The 16892-nt window shown below is 63.4% G+C and overlaps 1 protein-coding gene across 1 annotated transcript; it reads right to left on the reverse strand.

Moving 5' to 3' along the window:
- Positions 1-187: 187 nt before the first annotated feature.
- ACAP2 (ArfGAP with coiled-coil, ankyrin repeat and PH domains 2) lies at positions 188-16316 on the reverse strand. Its single transcript, XM_070753871.1, is given in 25 exon segments — positions 188-376; positions 732-793; positions 943-1053; positions 1160-1269; positions 1410-1606; positions 1847-1933; positions 2266-2396; positions 2674-2768; positions 2951-3020; positions 3113-3318; positions 3518-3623; positions 4049-4149; positions 4449-4500; positions 8767-8879; positions 9814-9888; positions 10302-10397; positions 10780-10824; positions 11044-11145; positions 11147-11228; positions 11775-11833; positions 12559-12612; positions 12844-12915; positions 12917-12964; positions 15753-15810; positions 16172-16316. Coding segments are annotated over 25 exon segments (2292 nt in total). The 5' UTR covers positions 16225-16316; the 3' UTR covers positions 188-269.
- Between the last annotated feature and the right edge of the window lie 576 nt (positions 16317-16892).

Genomic DNA, 16892 nt, shown 5'->3' on the forward strand with positions numbered 1-16892 from the left:
CCCCCCAGAAGGCCTGGCCAGACGCCTCAGGAAGGGGCGGGCTGGGCAGTGGGTCAGACGATCGGGGAGGGCGGCTCCTTCCGACTGGGCCCCGCAGCAGCTCAGGAAGACCCTTGGAGTCCCCTCCCCCTCTCCCCCCCCTGAGGGCTCCCCCCCCCCCAGCCCCATTGCAAGACAGTCACCAGGATGCAATCAAATCAGATTTATGTATAAAAAGGGGGAGGGGGGAAGGTAGTGTAGGTGGATGGGGGGGACGGGGGGGACCGATCTCATTCCCCCCCCGGGGTGTCCCGTGGCTGGAAGCGCTTGAGCTTCTCTGGGTGGTGGGAGGCCATTTGCGAGAAGTCCCGGAAAATGTCCTGGTAGGTTTCATCCCCTGCGGAAGAGAGAGAGGGGCACTGGAGACAGGCGACCCCCCACCCACGATGGGCCCCCCAGGGAGGTCTCTGCAGGAGCCCCCCAGCCCCCCCCCACGTGCTCAGAGGGAGAGCAGTCTGGCGGGGGGGGGGGGGTTGATCCCCTCCCCCACCTCTGCTGGCCAGCCTCCTTCAGCCAGGACCATCGGAGTGACCGACCTGTCACTGGAGGAAAGGCCCAGCCCCAGGAGCCCCCCCCCTCTGGGAACTGCCCCCCCTTCCTCCAGCCGCCCCCAGCTGGTGAGGCCCCTTCCTTGGCCTGCTAGGGTCCCTTCCTGTGCTGCCTGGGGGGTGGGGGCTGCTGGGCAGGCTCACCTGGCTGGCCGTAGAAGCCCTCCGACTCCCGCATCTCCTCGTTCATCCTGGCCAAGCGCAGCCTGCAGGGAAAGGGGAGGGAGGCTCAGCCCCCCCCGAGGGTCTTGCCCACACGCCCCCCCCCCTGTGACAGGGCAGGAGCCGCTCGAGCCAAGTGGGCCGAGACCACGTCCCCCCTCCCCCCCAAAGGGGATGCCCTTCCCCCCCTTACAGGGTGACGATGTCTGCGTTGGCGGCCTCTATGGCCACGTCCAGGGGCTCCTTCCCGTCCTCATCCCTGGCGTGCTGGTCAGCCCCCCTCTTCAAGAAGAGGCACACCTGCCTGTGGAGGAGACCCGCCCCCAGCGGTCAGCTCCCTGCAGAAGAGGGCCTCCACCCAGGAAGGGCCCCCCCCTGCACACCCCCCCCCCCCAGGCCCCAAGACCTACCCGGTGTGGCCCAGAATGGTGGCATGGTGTAGTGGCCCTCGGCCCCGGGTGTCCCTCAGGTTCACGTTGGCCCCGTTCTGGAGGAGGAACTCGCAGGTGACCAGGGAACCCTGGGGTGGGGGGAGACAGAGGGGGGGGCGTCCAGCCTGAGCTCTCGGTTGCAAGCGGCCCTGCCCCCCCTTCCCCAGTCCCGCAAGAGGCGGCCCGAAAGCCCCGAAGCCCCTCGAGGGGCCCAGCAGGCCCAGCTCACCCCACGGACCGCCTGGACGAGCGGAGTGAAGCCGTCCTTCTCCCGCTGGCCCCAGTTGACGTCCGCCCCCTGGGCCAGGGCTTCGGCCATGCGGGGGAGGCTCTTCTGGTAGGCCGCCTGGTAGAGCTGCAGCCCTGTGGCCCTCAGCCGTCCGTCCGGGGAAGCGGTGGGGGCAGAGGCCGCCTGGCTTTCTCCCCCTGGAGGAGGAAGGGGAGGAGGGGGAGGCACTCCCTGTCTGGCCACCCGGGGGGGGGGCTCCAAGGCAGCAGCAGGAGGATGAAGGGGACTGCCCATCTCAAAGGCCCCCTCCTCCTTCGGGCATTTTAACGCCTCTCCCGCCCCCCCAGATGCTCCTTTCAGGGGGGGAGGGGTGGGGATGCCACCCAAGGAAAGAAGGGGAGGGTCCCCAGGCAGCCCCCGCCAGCAGGAGCCCCTACCTGGTTGGTGCAAGAGGCCGGCTGGGCCGAAGCCCTCCCTGCCCCCCTCCTGGCTCTCCTGGGGGGCCTGGTCACTGCTTGGGGAAGCTGTTTCAAGGGAAGGCGGCAGGCCTTAGCGGGGGCAACACCCACGGGTGGGTGGGTGGGTGGGGCAGGCGAGCATGGGCCCCCACCCTCAGTTCACCCACCCGCCCCCAGAACCTCCATAGCCGTCCTTCCTGTCTTCCCCCCCCCCCCCAATTAAGGCCAAGGGCAGAGCCCCCACACCAGCCCCAGAGGAGCCCAGAGCAGCAGCCGTGTGTGTGTGTGATTGATTGATAGGCAGAAGTGGGAGGGTATCCTGGACTCCCCCTCCCCAGTTACAAGAAGGGGGAGGGGAGGGAGGGACATCTCATTGACCCCCCCCCCCGCCTGGATACCTTCCAAAGGGGCCGCGCTCTCCTGGGGGCTGCCTGGCGGCTCCTCCCCCCCTTGGCTGGGGGTCAGGGCTGGCCTTCCCACAAAGCGCCGGTCCACATACTTGGCCCTGATGTATTGCTCCTTCTCCTGCCTGGGGGAGACAGCAGAAGGCGGGTGAGAGTCAAGGTAGAAGCCATGAGACTCAAGGGAGCGAAGAAGAAGAGAAGGGTCAGGACAGCAGACTTACTACCAGTAGTAACATGAGAACAGGCAGAGATTGTGGAGGTAAATTTTAATGGGCACAAAAACCTCAGGTGACCACTGATGAATGAGAAATGAAATGTTTGTATAAAAGAAAAATTAAGGGGCTTAAGGGAGGGGGGAAATACACATACACACATGCAAACCCCCCCCCTGCTGCTAAGTACCTGGGGCTCCCAGGGTGGGGCTTCCTGGCCCCCATTTTCTCTCTGTTGGCTTCATACACTCGGTTGATGACTCCGTTCCCCAATTCACACATCAGCTGTGGGAAAAGCCCAGAGTCAGAACCCAGAGGCTCCCAGCCTGCGCCCCACCCTTCGAGGGGGCTGTGTCGGGGGGGGGGGTCAAGGCCCCATTGGCCTCAGCCTACCAGCCCCAACCGAGGGAGCCCAACAAACCCCCACCCCCTGGACTCCCCCAGCCCCCCACCCCCGCTCTGCCCACCTTCAAAAGTTCCGGCTCCCACGAATCCAGCGTCAAGGACCGGACCTTGGAAAAATGGACGCCCAGGCTCCTGCGGGCAGACGGGTGGCGGGTGGGGCATCGCCTTAGAAAGGGGGCAGGGGAGGAGGGGAGCCCACCCGCGACTGCCCGCCTGCTGCCCACCTGTGGATGCCTGAGCACTCGATGCAGAGCGTGATGCCCAGGTTGATGCTGGCCCAGCGGGGGTCCGGCTGGCCACAGTCGCAGCACCCCCCGTTGCCGGCAATGGCCTGGACCCTCTGCAGCGAGCCCTCCCCCTTCAGCGACTTCTCCCGGGACTCCTGGCTTGACTCGGGGCTCCCCGTGGAGGGGGGGCGCTTCCTCTCCACCTGCAGAAGGAGAAGCGGGGGGGGGGGGAGTGCTGGGGTCGCTCCTCTGCAGACCCCCCCCAATGAACGGCTCGGCTGGTCCCAGGCCAGAGCTGACCACTCCACCGGAGAGCCCGAGGGGGCAGCAGCAGTGGCATCCGGGGGGGGGAGAGCTGCTCACAGGCAGGGGCTGGGGGTTTTGAGGGAGGGGGGCACCCACCTCGGCCTCCTCCCCCTTCTCCCGGTAGGCGCTGGCGATGCTGGTCTGCACAGCCTGGACCCACTCTTGACGCAGCTTCTCCGAGTCGGCCTGCAGGATGCAGCTCCTGCACAAGAGGGGCCGGGTGGGGGGGGTTATGCTGGGGGGGGGGGCTCTGATTCTGCTAAAGGGAAACTGGACTGGGGTCCCCGTGGCCCGGGATGGAGGAGGAGGAGGAGGCCCCGCCGTCCCTTCGCCCGAGCTAAGGAGAGAGAGCAGAGCGTGTCCCGGGCCGTTTCAAGGCTTCTGCCCTCAAGCCCCCCTTGCTTCCCCCCGGGGGGCTACGTGATCCCGGCTGGGGGGCTTGGCTTCCCCTAAAGCCCCACCAACTCGGAGAGGGTCTCATCCAGCAAGCGAGCCACGGGTGAATTTCCGGGAAGCCCCACCGCTGGGGGACTCCATCTCCCATCCTCCCCTTCCGGAGGCCCCTGACCTGCTGCAGCCCCTCCCTGAGGAAGAGGCCCACCTGCCTGCTGCCCCCCCCTCACTCACTTGGTCGGGGAGACCACCTCGAAGCAGAAACGCCTCTCCAGCTCCTCGCTGGGCTTCACGGTGCAGAGCCGCAGGTCCTCCACCACCACCGTGGGCGCATCCTGGGCCGTGGAGGGAAGACCCAGCGCTCAGCCGGGGGGGGGGGGGGCAGCCGGGCCCAGCCGAAGGGGGGAACCCTCCCCAGGGAGTGAGGGGCCACGGGAGGGCCAAGGCCAAGCAGCCCCCAGCCGGGCAAGGGGGTCCAACCTGGCCTTGGCCATTTGAGGGGTGGGTGCCCGCCCGCCTGCCCACCTGGCTCACCCACCCACCCCCGTCCTGGGCCAGCCTGCCAACGGTCAGGCCAAAGCCAGCCAGTGCTGCAGATGGGGGGCCCGGACCCCCAAAGCCCTCCGGGACTCACCCTGAACTTCTTCTGGTAGACCAGCTGGTTGTTCTGGATGGAGAACCAGCGCCTGCAGGGGGGGGAGGGGAGGCAGCCCACTCAGCAGGACCCTCCCCCCCACTGACCCTGGAGACCTCGGGGGGAGGGGGCCCTCCAGAACACGTGTGTGTGTGTGTGTGTGTGCCTGAGAAGGAAGCCCCCCCCCGCTGTGCCGCTCCCCTAAGGAGGGAGGGAGGGGGCTGGGCTGAGGAGGTCCCCCCCCCCTCTTGAGCCGCTTTCTGAGCCCCTTGACCTCCTCACCCCAAAAGGAAACGGCCGGCTGCCTCTCTCCGGGACCCGCTTTGTTCCCAGGGGGCAGAGGCTGCGCAGGACAAAGGCCCCGGGGCCCCCGAAGGGAGGGAGGAGTGGTAAGGGGGGGGGAGATGCACCCCTTTACCTTTGGGTTCTTTTCTGACCCCCCCATGTGACAAATGCTAACAGCTCTCCCCCCTCCCCCAACGCTGGCTGAGCCCTTGCAGGGGTCTCCCCACGGCCCATGGCCTCCCCTGGCCCTGCACCAACCGGGGGGGGGGGCATTCTGTCCTTGGAAGCAGATCCCCCGCTGGCAACCCCCCCCCCCCTGGGCCCCTCCACCCGACTCCGCCGGCCCTCCACCCCTCCAGGCAAAGGCCGCTCGGCTGGGATGGCGCCCCAGGCCGCTGGGCTACGCAGGGCAGGGACCCTTGCGATGCCTGGCAGTCAGCCCCCCCACCTGAGGAGGACAAGGGAGGGAAAGGCGGGGCAATCCGGGGTTTCTCTGGCGGGAGGGGCCCCCATACCAGCCAAGACCCCTTTCAGGAGGCCCCGGGGGGGGTCACAAGGAGCGAAAGCCACAAACTGGCAGGCAGCCAGCAGCAGCAGACAGGGGAGGGGCCACCCTCCCCCTCAGAAGAGGAAAACATGGCAGGGGGAGGGGGGCTGGACCAGAAGGCATCACGGGGGGGGGTCGTATGGGGGGGACACAGCTGCCATGTGGATCCAGCTTCCCTCAGTGGCCAAGGCCCCCTCCCCTCTTGGCAGCCTCTCTCCCCTCCGATGCCCCCCCCCCCCCGTTATTTCTTTATTTACTTGTCCCCCATCTCAACAAGAAGTGACCCTGGGCGGCACAGAAAGAAGCTGAGAGCCATGAAGGTATTGGAAGCACGATTATCACTATCACGAAAAAGCTTTATAAAAGGGAGGAGCTGGAAGGAAAAACAGGTAGAGCTCTTCGGGGGGGGGGGGCACAGAGACGCCCAGGAGAGTCAGACGGCAGGGAGGCAGCCTCCCCTGTCAAGGAAGACCCCCCCCAACACCCTCCCCATGGGAGGCTTCTCCTGCATCCCCACCTGAGGAGGAAGAGGAGGAGGGGGCCCTTCTGGGCCTTGGGGAAGGCCAAGTGAGGAAGAGGAGGGGAGGAAGAGGAGGCCCTTCTGGGCCTTGGGGAAGGCCAAGTGAGGAAGAGGAGGAGGAGGAGGGGGGGCCTTCTGGGCCTTGGGGACGCCCAAGTGAGGAAGAGGAGGGGGGAGGAGGCAGGCCAGGCTCAGAGCCACGCCCGTCCACCATGTCTGGCCACAGAACCTGGGAGGGGGGGGGCAAGGGGCCACATGCCGAGAAGTACCTGCTGCCACTGGGGGGTTTCCTGTCAGGTGGAGAAAATGAGGGAGGGTCAAAACAGAAGCAGGAGAGAGATGGTGGGTGGGTGGGTGGAGAAACCAAAGGCAAAAGAACCAGGCAGAAAAGCAGCCGAGTGAGGGCGCTGGAGGCGGCAATGGAGCAGAGCTGGGAGAGGAAGAAGAAGAAGAAGAGAAGCCCACCTGAGGGACTCGGCTCTTGCGCCCAGCCCCCCTCCGCCCCCTCCCCACACCCCCAACCCCACCGAGGAACCCTGCGAGACCCCTGTAGGAGGGCTGGGACGTCCAGCAGCACCCAGGGGTCCTCAGGGGGACAGAGAAGGCACCCCGGGGGTCTCCAGAGCCAGCGCACTCACGCACCCGCTTCCCGGGCCTCTTGCAGCCCCCTCTGAGGGTCTCCAGAGAGCCAGCCTCTCTTGCCCCCAACCATCGGGGTCCTCATTTGACCCCCCTGGGAAGGACGGGGGGGGGGGGCTGAGCCAACCTGGAGCCTGGTGGGATTTGATCTGCCAAACTGTTGGTCTGCCTTCTGCGAAGCAGGGAACCATCCGCCAGTGCGGGCGAGGGGCTGCCCATCCCCTCCTGAACGGCCTCCAGGCAGACCCCCCCCCAGCTCCAGATGGCTCCTCTGCTCCCTCGGTTCCTACCTGTGGTGGACACCCCCACACACACATTTGGGGCGGCCCCTCAATGTAGGGAACCCCCTGCCACCCCCTCCCTGTGCAGGGCCTTCTTCTCACTCCTGAGCAGCCCCCCAACTCTCTTTTCTTTCCTAGAGTCTCAGCATGTTTTCTACAGCATAGTGACCAAGACTGGATGCCCAGCGTGCCCCCCCCCCCCGGGGCTGAGCTTGGAAAGGAGGCTGCCCCTCCAACCCCCTCCCCCCCCTCCCCTCCATGGGCCAATCCAGCCCTGGGGCTCCACAAATACCCCCCAGGTGCTGAGCCCTCAGAGACACAAAACCCAGAGCCCCCCGGAGCAAATTGGCCCAGAGCATCTTTTTAAAACCCGAACTTTTCCTTCTTGGTATCGAGAGACCGAAATGGAGAAACGAAGACAGATACTTGACCCTATTATAACGGCCGCAAGGTTGCTAGGTGCACAAAACTGGAGAACACAAAAACAGCCCCCACAACTCTGAGCTTCATAATTAAGGTCCTTCCGTGTGCAGAAATGACCAAAAGGACTTTGGAATTACAAGGAAAGATACATCCGAATTTTACAAAATATGGGAAAATTGGTACAAATGGCTCAAACCTATATCCATCCTAAGATAAAATACAGAAAATAGTACAAGGGCAGACTAGATGGACCATGAGGTCTTTTTCTGCCGTCAGACTTCTATGTTTCTATGTTTCTAAACAGAAAAATACATGAAAAGCCTAAAGATGATGCCTCTTTTTCCTTTATGCACACTGAGAGCATCTGCACCAAAGACAAACCCCTTGTGTGCACAATCACACTCGGCCAATAAAGAATCCTGTTCTGTTCTGTTCTAAGGGGGAAGCAGCAAACTAGGCCCTTCTTCCTTTCGTCCTCAACTGAAATGAAAATAGAGGAACACGGATGGAACATAAAACCACTAAAAACAAACACAATATATAGAACTATAGAAAACAAACCCACAATTCCACACCCTAGACACCCTAGATACTCAGTGTTAGGTCGCTCGATAGTGATAGTCAACAACATGGTTGACAAAATATGTCTTTTATATAAGAAACATGTAGAAAGTGAATGAAAATATTGATGATAAGCAAATAACTCTCTACGCACACACATCAAACGCCAGAGAAACGGACGTTCATAAGCCGAATTTGTCTTTCTTTCATTTGTTTCTTTAGATTGTTTTTTATATGTAGAAACTTAATATTTTTTTTAAAAAAAAAATATCCACCCCGCCCCCAGAGCAGCCCTTGGGGATCTCCTGGTGGCCTCTGTACCTTCGGCCCAGGGAGCTGGCTCAGGCCACACCATCACGCTAGCCTCCCCCTCTTCTTCCCTGCCCTGACCTTTGCCCCACCTCCAAGGGCCCCCCTCCTTTCGCCCCCCCCGTTTGCTCCAAGGGGGATGCCCATTGTGGGGCCAGCCCCCCCCTCCCTTGCCCAGGCAGGCACAGGCGCCCCGGCCCCTCTTTGGGAGGAGGGAGGAGGGGGAGGCTCTGGGCAAGCAGCCCCTCCGTGCCCCCTGCCCCCACTCACAGGGTGAAAGAGAACCATTGGGGCTGCCTACCTTTGAAAACAAGGCGCTCTGACGGGGGCTCCCATGAAACACCCCCCCCATGGCTCACAGGGCTCTCCCTTCCGCCCCCCTGAATTCTGGGCTTTGGTGCCCCCCCTGGCAGGCTCCCTTGCTTCCCCCCACAGCCCTCGTCCACCAGAGACCTTCTCCCCCCTCATCCACCAGCCGCTCTCGCATTTGCTTCCCCCCCCCCCAGTGTCTCTTTCTCGCCAACTCACCCCCCCACCCCCACTGGGCATGTCCACTGAGGAGACTCCCCACCGACCCTCTGCAGGGAGAGACCTCCCCCCCAATGCTGGAGGGGCCAAGGAACAGGAGAGGGGCCCCCGCAAGGGAGCCAAGGGGACGAGGAAGGGGGACACACGACTGGGCTCGTGCTCTGAGAGTCGAGAGAAACACCCCCCCCGCCCCCCCCCCCAGCTCAGGGGACAGAGCCGCCTCACCTGTTCCAGGTCTTGAAAGCGTTGCTGGCCCTCTTGAAGAGGTCGCCCTCCATGACGATGCCACTCACCGCATCCACGCTGGACTCCGGCCTCATCTCGTCGCTGGAGAAGTCCTGGCACCAAGAGAGGCCGGTGCCCGTCAGCCAAAAGCTTCCGACGGGATGTCTCGGGGGGGGAGGGAGGGAGGGACGGGGGGACAAGGCCTGCTCCCTGCAGCCCTCTGGGAAAGATGGGGTGGGGGGACTTGGGGCCCAGGGAGCAACGAGGAAGACGGTGATGAAGTCTGCACGCAAAGCCCCACTTGCCCGGTGGGGGCAGCCCCCTTCCCGGCCATCGCTTCAGCCTCCAAGACCTCCCGTGGGCCCAGCACTGCCGGGTGTCCCCCGCACACCCAGGGGCCTGTGCCCGGTGCCCTGGTGGGGGGGGGGAGAGCCCCCAGAGCCAAACCCATGTGCTCCCCCCCCACCTCCACCCCCAGGAGCAAAGGGCAGCCTGGAGGGGCCACGCGCAGGAAGACCCCCGGTTAAGGGCTTGCGTTTCTCCTTCACCCCCCCCCCAACTCCATTTCCATTGCTTCCAAGAGCTGCTCCGCTCCGTGCTCCACTTCCAGGGTTTTATTCATCCCGGCCACAGACGCTTTTTAAAACCGCCAGCGAGAACGTTTCAGCCGTCCGGGGGGGGGGGAGGTGTCAGGAGGGGGGCAGAGAGCCTGCCCCGCCAGCAGCCCTTGCCCCAGGGTGGGACCTGAGGACACCCCCTCACCCCCCAAGGAACACGCACTGGGGCCCCTGAACCCCCGGGCTGACTTGTCCCTGCAGGTCGAAGCTGCCTCCACAGGAATGCCCCCCCACTCAGAGTCCGGGCCCCCCCAGAGGGCAGGGGAGAGGGACATCCAGGCCCTGCAGGACTCTCCCCCCACGGAGGGGCCCCTCGGGCAGGGCGGGAGTCCAAGGCCCAGGGTGGCTTCCCGGGCAAGGCAGGCGGGTGTTAGGGCCCCCGGGGGGCACAGCCAGCCCTTCCCCTGCAAGTCCCCCCCCCCCCCGGTACCTTCTGCTGAATGGTGGAGTGTCTCTGCTCCATCTCCTTCTTCTCTCGGGCTGCGTCCAGAGCCAGGCGGTCCAGCTGCAGAAAGAACAAGGGGGGGGGGAACCCTCCGGGCTCCACTTTATGCGCCTGAGGCCCAGGGGAGCTGCCCCCCCACCCCCATGGTTGACCTGCACAGGTGGGGCTGGCCCCCCTCCCAGCTATCCTTCCGGGGCGGGGAGCGGAGTGCAGGGAGCCGCGAGGGGCCAAGCAGGTGGGGCTGGACTGGCCGGAGGGGAGGGGGGACTAGTGGGTAGGGGGAGTGGAGAGCTGCTGCCCTGCAGCCGAGCTTTCCAGCCGCCCACCCCCACCCCTCCTCACGGGAGGATGCCTGGAGGAGCCACCGCGAGACCCTCCCCAGGGAGGGAGAGCAGGGGGTCCAAAGACACAAGGGCTGCCCGCTCTCTGTCCCCTCGGGGCTGCCCTCCCCCCCTCCCCTGCCCCCTCCTCACCTGAGTGCCCAGCTCCTTCATGTAGGGCCCCAGTTCACTGAAGAGGTCGTAGCCTTGGTGGAAGAAGGCCAGGTGGGCGCACATGAAGGACAGCATCTGCAGGGGGCAGCAGAGGACGGCGTAGGCTGGACCGGGGAGGGCGCTTGAAACACCCGCCCCCTCGAGGCTGTCAATCAGGGGAGCCTCTCGACCAACCCGATTCCATGGCGGTCTATGGCAGTTATTATGCGGGCCGCCACGGCCACTACCCACGGGCAGGGATGGTGGCAGAACCGCCCTGGACTGCAGATCAAGGGCCCTGGGACTCCGAGCCAGCCACGAAGGGGGCCACGAGGAAGGGCAGGGGGTCCAACAGAACCCCCGGACCAGGGGTGTTCCCAGGGAGGCCCCTGCAGCGTCTCCCCACAGCCTGCAAGGGGCCGGCTGCTGGTCTGAGGGCTGCCCGTGCCCCCCTCTGCTCAGGAACGGGCACCCCCACCGACTTCAGGATCTCGGACCTCCTCTTGGACTGCAGGACGTTGATCTGGGGAAGAAGAGACCCCCTGTTGGCTTCACTGGGGGGGGGGAGGAATGAGGGGGAGCCGTGGGGGGAGAATTCCCTCTTGCCCCCCCCCAAGGGAAGCTCAGTGGGAAGTCCAGGGCAGGTGGCGGTCAAGCTCCCCCCCTGGTCCCCCTCCTACCAGCCCCTCCCCCTCGAGCAAGGCAGCCGGGGTCCCCCGCCCCTCCCCCCGGCCAGGCTCACCTGCAGCACGTAGTCCAGGGTGATGTGGCGGAAGCACTTGCGGGTGGCAGTGAGGATGTTGGTGGCCTCCTCGACCTCGTGGGGCTTGTTGCGTGGGGCCTGGGGCGTTCCTGCAGAGGGCGCTCTCCTTCTCCTCGCTCACCTTCTCAAACTGCTTCTTGGCCTCCTTGAACTTCCGGATGTCCCTGGGGGGGGGGTGAGGGTGAGAGGGGGGGGAGGAGGAAGCACCTTCCCCTCCCCCCCACCATGGGGCTCCCCCTCTCTTCTCCCCCCCCAACAAGAGGTCTTTGGCCCAAGCACCAGCGCCCCCACTCTGGCCTCCCCAGGACACAGGAAAGGGAGGCGGGGGGGGTGTGGCGGGGGGGGCGGCAGCAGGACAATGAGACCCTCCAGACGGGCTGCGGCCACTCAGGCTCTTAAGAGAGAGACAGATAACACTCGCCCCCCCCCCTCCCCAAGGGAGAGGAAACTGGGCCCGCTTTGGGCCTTGCTCCGAGACCACAGCCGGCACGCACATCTGTGGGTTGCCCCCCCCCTCAGCATAGCCAAAGACCTGGGAGTGGAGGGAGCCAGAAGGGGCCCCCCTCCCAGCTGAGCAGCTGCAAACCCAACTGCTTCGCCCCCACCCCCCCAGTACGGTTCTTAAGAGGGGGGGGCTTTGTGCTAGAGGGGTTGGGGGGGGCGCTCCCATCAGCCCCCCCCACCTCTGGCAGCCCTGGGAGTTGACTTACTCTTTCACAAACATTTGGAGTTGGGCTTTAATGGACCGCTGGGTCTGGTCAAACAGGATCTGAAAGGGGGGGGGGGATGTGCGTCCTCGTTCACAAGGCCATTTTCCCTCCCCCCCTTCCCCCCCAGATCTTAGGCAGAGGTCTCTCTCCCTCCCCCACTGATCTCGTCCACCCCTCATTCTGTTGATGTTTCGGGGGGGGGGCTGTGGTGCATTGCGACCTCCCCCCTTCGTTTGTTCACTGTGCAGGGCAGTGGTGATAATGAACCGAGTCCTCCAAACACGCTGACCCCCCTTCAGCCATTTCAGGCCACAAGCCTCACAGCCTGAAGGTCAAGGGAGGCTCCGAGGGACGCCCACGGCCTGGACCCACCAGGGACGCGGCTCAAGAGGCCCCCAGCCAATTGGGGCTCCACTGAATTGGCTCAAGGTGCCCCCCCCCCGTCTAAACTCTCTCCTGGGCCACATGCCCAGGACTTCCTCCGTCCTGGGAGGGGGGGCAGAAGGCCCATGAAGGTTTCTCAGGGGGGGGGGACACAGCAACCCCAGTCTCCTCCCCCCTCCCCCACACAAGCCTGCAAAATAAAGGAAGCTCCTCCCCTCCCCCCCATCCCAAGCATTTTGGAGGGGGGGCAGGCCCCACGCCAAGAGGCCCCCTTCCAGGAAGTCCAGCCGGAATACCCACAGGAGGCCCAGGAGGGTCCATGGGGGGGGGCCAGCCAGGGACCCTCCCTCGCCAGGTGGGGCTCCAGTGCAGACCCCCAGAGAGGCTCCAAAAAACTCACCGTGTGGTAATTGATCATCTCCTCCAGGCTGTCGGAGAACTTGGTCAAGTTTCCCTGGAAAGGTGGGGGGGGAAGAGGAGGGATGGAAACCGGCCCCCAGCTGAACGGGGGGGGGAGCATCTCCTCCTGAAAAGGCAGCCCCCCCCCCAGAAGGGCTCCCTCCCTCCCTCCTCTCCCCCGACCTCCCCCTCCCCAGCACCCAGGCGGACAGCTGCAGTCGGGGCCCCGGATGAGATCTGAGCCCCCGAGCAGCCCCCCCCCGCCCCCCCACCCTCCGGGCCTTACCTCCACCAGGTCGTCCTTGCTGGAGTAGTGGGCCAGATCCCGCAGGCCATGGATGAACTGCTTGTTGGCCCCCGCAAAAGGCCTTCCCAGTGTCAATCATGGCGATGCAGAGCTTCACCAGCTGCGAGAGGAGAAGGGAGCAGCCTCCTCACAGGCCCTGCCCGCCCCCCTCCCTCCCAGGGCCCCAAAAAGGGAGCTCCCTGCCCCCACAGTGCCCTCCCTCCCTCCCTCCCAAGCAGGAGACCCCAAAGCACACACACACACGCGCACACACACACACAGACGGACGAGCCGAGATGAACAAGGGGCCCCTCCCTGTATCTCTCTCCCCCCCCCCCAAGAGGGATAGAGGACCCAGAGACATCAAGGCCCCACCCCACACCGAAGGGAGAACCGACTTCCTGAAAGCCCTGCACAGCCCCCCCCCCCCATTCCTCTGGGGCTAAGCCTGGCCATTTATTTATTCATCCATCCACCCATCTGATGTTTACATGCCGCCCTTCTCCTTAGACTCAGGGCGGCTTACAACATGTTTAGCAACAGAGCCCGCCAATTGCCCCCCCCCCAATCCAAGTCCTCATTTGACCCCCCCACGGAAGGAGGGAAGCCAGAGTCAACCTGGAGCCAGTGGGGGGATTTGAACCGCTGATCCGCAGCTCTCGCATTCAGCTTCAGTGGCCTGCAGTGCTGCCCTCTACCCACTGCGCCAAAGCCCTTCGGGGCTCCAGAGCCGAGTTTGCAAGGGAGGAGAAGGCGGCCTCCTCCCCTGTCCGTTCTCCTTCCCTCGTGACTCATCCCTCTGCCACGAAGAAGGGGAAGCCACTTGGGAGGCCCAGCTGGGCTTCATTGGCAAGGCCCCTGCTGCAGGCAGGCAGAGACGCCTCAGGCCCCCCCTGTCCCATCCCATCCCGTCCCCCTGCAATGTCTGAGACTCCGGGGGGACGGGGCCCCTCCAGCGCTGACCCCCCTGCCCCTCGCAGCCTGAGGGCCTCTGCAGCCACTGGTTGGGAAGCACACTTCTTGGGGGGCGCCTGCAGAGGCGGGCAGACAACCTGGGGATTCCCTCCCCCCCCCCCCACTTTGAAGAAAGCCTCATCCGACACATTTTGCCCAGCCCGTCCAGGGTGGTCCCTTTGCGCCCCACCCCCGTTCCTCCTGTGGGTGGATTCCAAAGTCTCCCTCCAACATCTGGAGGGTTTGTTGCTCACCACCCTTTCCAATAGAAGAACTTGACCGATTAAACATAAATAAGGCCATGGGTCCAGATGGCATCCACCCCAGAGTTCTTAAAGAACTCAGATCTATCATTGCTACGCCCCTGACTGATTTGTTTAACCAATCCCTGTTAACAGGAGATGCTCCTGAGGATTGGAGAATGGCCAGTGCTGTGCCCATCCACAAGAAGGGCAGTAGAGAAGAAGCTGGTCTGTGCTGACCAATTGGCCCCCATATTCCCCCAAACCTTCAACAAATCACTAGAGTTGTGCTATGTCCCTTCCTGCTTCAAACGCTCGACTATCATCCCAGTGCCGAAGAAGCCCTCCGTCAAGGAACTCAATGACTACAGACCAGTTGCTCTAACATCTGTAGTTATGAAAACCTTTGAAAGGCTAGCGGTGTCTCTCTTGAAAACCATCACGGATCCACTGTTAGACCCCCTGCAATTTGCATACCGAGCAAATAGATCAACAGATGATGCTGTCAATATGGCTCTACACTACATCCTACAACATCTTGAATCTCCAATGACCTACGCTAGGGTCCTCTTTGAAGACTTCAGTTCAGCATTCAACACCATTGTACCGGACATTCTCTTAACCAAACTCAATCAGCTAGCGGTACCTGAACACACTTGTAAGTGGATCACAAGCTTCCTAACAGACAGGAAGCAGCAGGTGAAGCTAGGAAAAATCACATCAGATACATGTGCAATTAGCACAGCCGTACCCCCCAAGGCTGTGTACTCTCACCACTTCTCTTCTCTCTATACAGCAATGACTGCATCTCAAACGATCCATCTGTTAAACTACTGAAATTTGCAGATGATACAAAAGTGATCGGATTCATTCAAGCAACGATGAAACATACAGTTTATTCGCATACAGATGGGAGGCTGAACAACTAGCCTAGTGGTGTGACGAGAAAAATCTAGAACTGAACACACTCAGAAACATAGAAATGGTGGTAGACTTTAGGGAAAACCCTCCCAACTCTCACGATACTAGACAACATAGTATCAATAGTAGAGACCTTCAAATTTCTAGCTTCTATCATATCTCAGGACCTAAAATGGTCACCTAACATCAAAAACATCATCAAAAAAAGCACAACAAAGAATGTTCTTTCTCTGCCAAATCAGGAAAGTCCAACTGCCCAAGGATGTTGCTGACCCAGTTCTACAGAGGAATCACTGAGTCTGTCATCTGCACCTCTATCACTGTTTGGTTTGGTTCTGCAACCCAACAAGACCGACACAGACTTCAGAGGAGAATCAGAACTGCAGAGAAACAATGGCAGCCAACCTGCCTTGCATGGAGGACCTGTAGACTGCACGAGTCCAAAAGAGGGCTGGGAAAATATTGACTGACCCCCCCCTCATATCCTGGACACAAACTGTTTCAGTCCAGCCCTCGAAAGAAGGCAACAGAGCAGCACACACCAAGACAGCTAGACACAAGGACGGTCTCTCCCCAGACGCCATCCCTCCGCCCCACCAGTCATTCCCGCAACACTCACAGACCATTCAGGGCATTTTCTCAGCCTTCCCATCACCCCCTCCCCTCCCGCTCAGGCTCGAGGCTCTTTCCTCGGGGCGCCGGGCTGCTGCGGGGTGGCGCTTCCCTCCCAGGGGCCCCGAGGACCCAGCCCCACTCTCGCCTCCCCGGGCCCTCTGAGGCCGCTCGGCTCACCTTGTCCAGCTTCAGCTCCAGCTCCGACACGTCTCCCTCCACATCTTCCAGGGCAGCCCTGCGGGGGGGGGGGGGGAGAGCCGAGCGGGGCCCGGAGGTCACCGGCCGAGACAGAGGGGCCCTGGGAGGCCTCCCTCCCTCCGCAAGCCCCCCCCCTCTCCTCGGCCTCTGCCCGCCTCAGCCTCAGCCGGGGGAGAGGAGGGGGCTGGAGGGGGGGGCTGGAGGGCAATGGCGTCTGCCAGCTGCAAAAGGCGCCCGAGCAGGAGCCCACGGGGGGACACACGGCGGGGGGGGGGGTCGCTGCTGGCCCGGCTTCGAGGAGGGGGCGCGCGGGGGAGAGGCCGGGGCGGGGCTCCGCCTCCCACGGAAGGGAGCGGGCCAATCGGCGCCGCTGAGAAGCCGGGGGGGGCGCCGCTTACCGGAAGCGGGGCGAGTCCTTCAGGCATTCCTCGAAGTCCACCGCCACCCGCATCCCGAACGGCCGCGTCCTCGCTTCCGGCTTCACGGGACTGGACGACGAGCGGCAAAGGCGGCCCCGCCCACCACGGAGAGGGAGGGTTGGCCGCTCCCGAGCCACCAATCCGGGCCGCTGAGCCGAGGGCTTCCGCACGCCGCCCTATCCGGCCGTGACGGGCGTCCCCGGGATCCAACCGCGCGAGAGTCCCCACCCCCGTGCGCCAATCCTGGGCCGCTTAGGGAGGACCGCCCAATCCGCTTCGTCCAGAGCTCCGATCCACAGGAAGCGTTGTCGACGGCGGGAGGGCGGGGCCGGGGACTTCTGGCAGCTGTCAGTCTGCAGAAATTCAAGGCAGGATTGGCCAGATTCACGGAGGCGGGCCAAGCGTAGCATGGGTAGTTATGGAAACGGGTGTCCAAAGGCCTATGCCTCTATGGGTGGGTTGAGACCCGCAGGGTTCCCTCCTTGGGTCCCCTTTGTTGGGGGGTCAAAAGGGAGAGGGGGGAGAGGCTGGCCTTCTCCTTCTGCTCAAGATCCCCATGGACAATTGTTGGGCCACTGGGGGACACAGAAGGCTGGACTTTCAGCAGGGCTCTTCTGAGGTTCTTATGCCCAGCGGGAAAAGCCGGGAGCTGCGGGCCGCTCAAGGCTGTCCGGACACTCCTGGTGGAGAGCTCCCTCTG

This window comes from Erythrolamprus reginae, chromosome 5, assembly GCF_031021105.1.
Source record: "Erythrolamprus reginae isolate rEryReg1 chromosome 5, rEryReg1.hap1, whole genome shotgun sequence".
In the NCBI taxonomy this organism is placed as follows: Eukaryota; Metazoa; Chordata; class Lepidosauria; order Squamata; family Dipsadidae; genus Erythrolamprus; species Erythrolamprus reginae.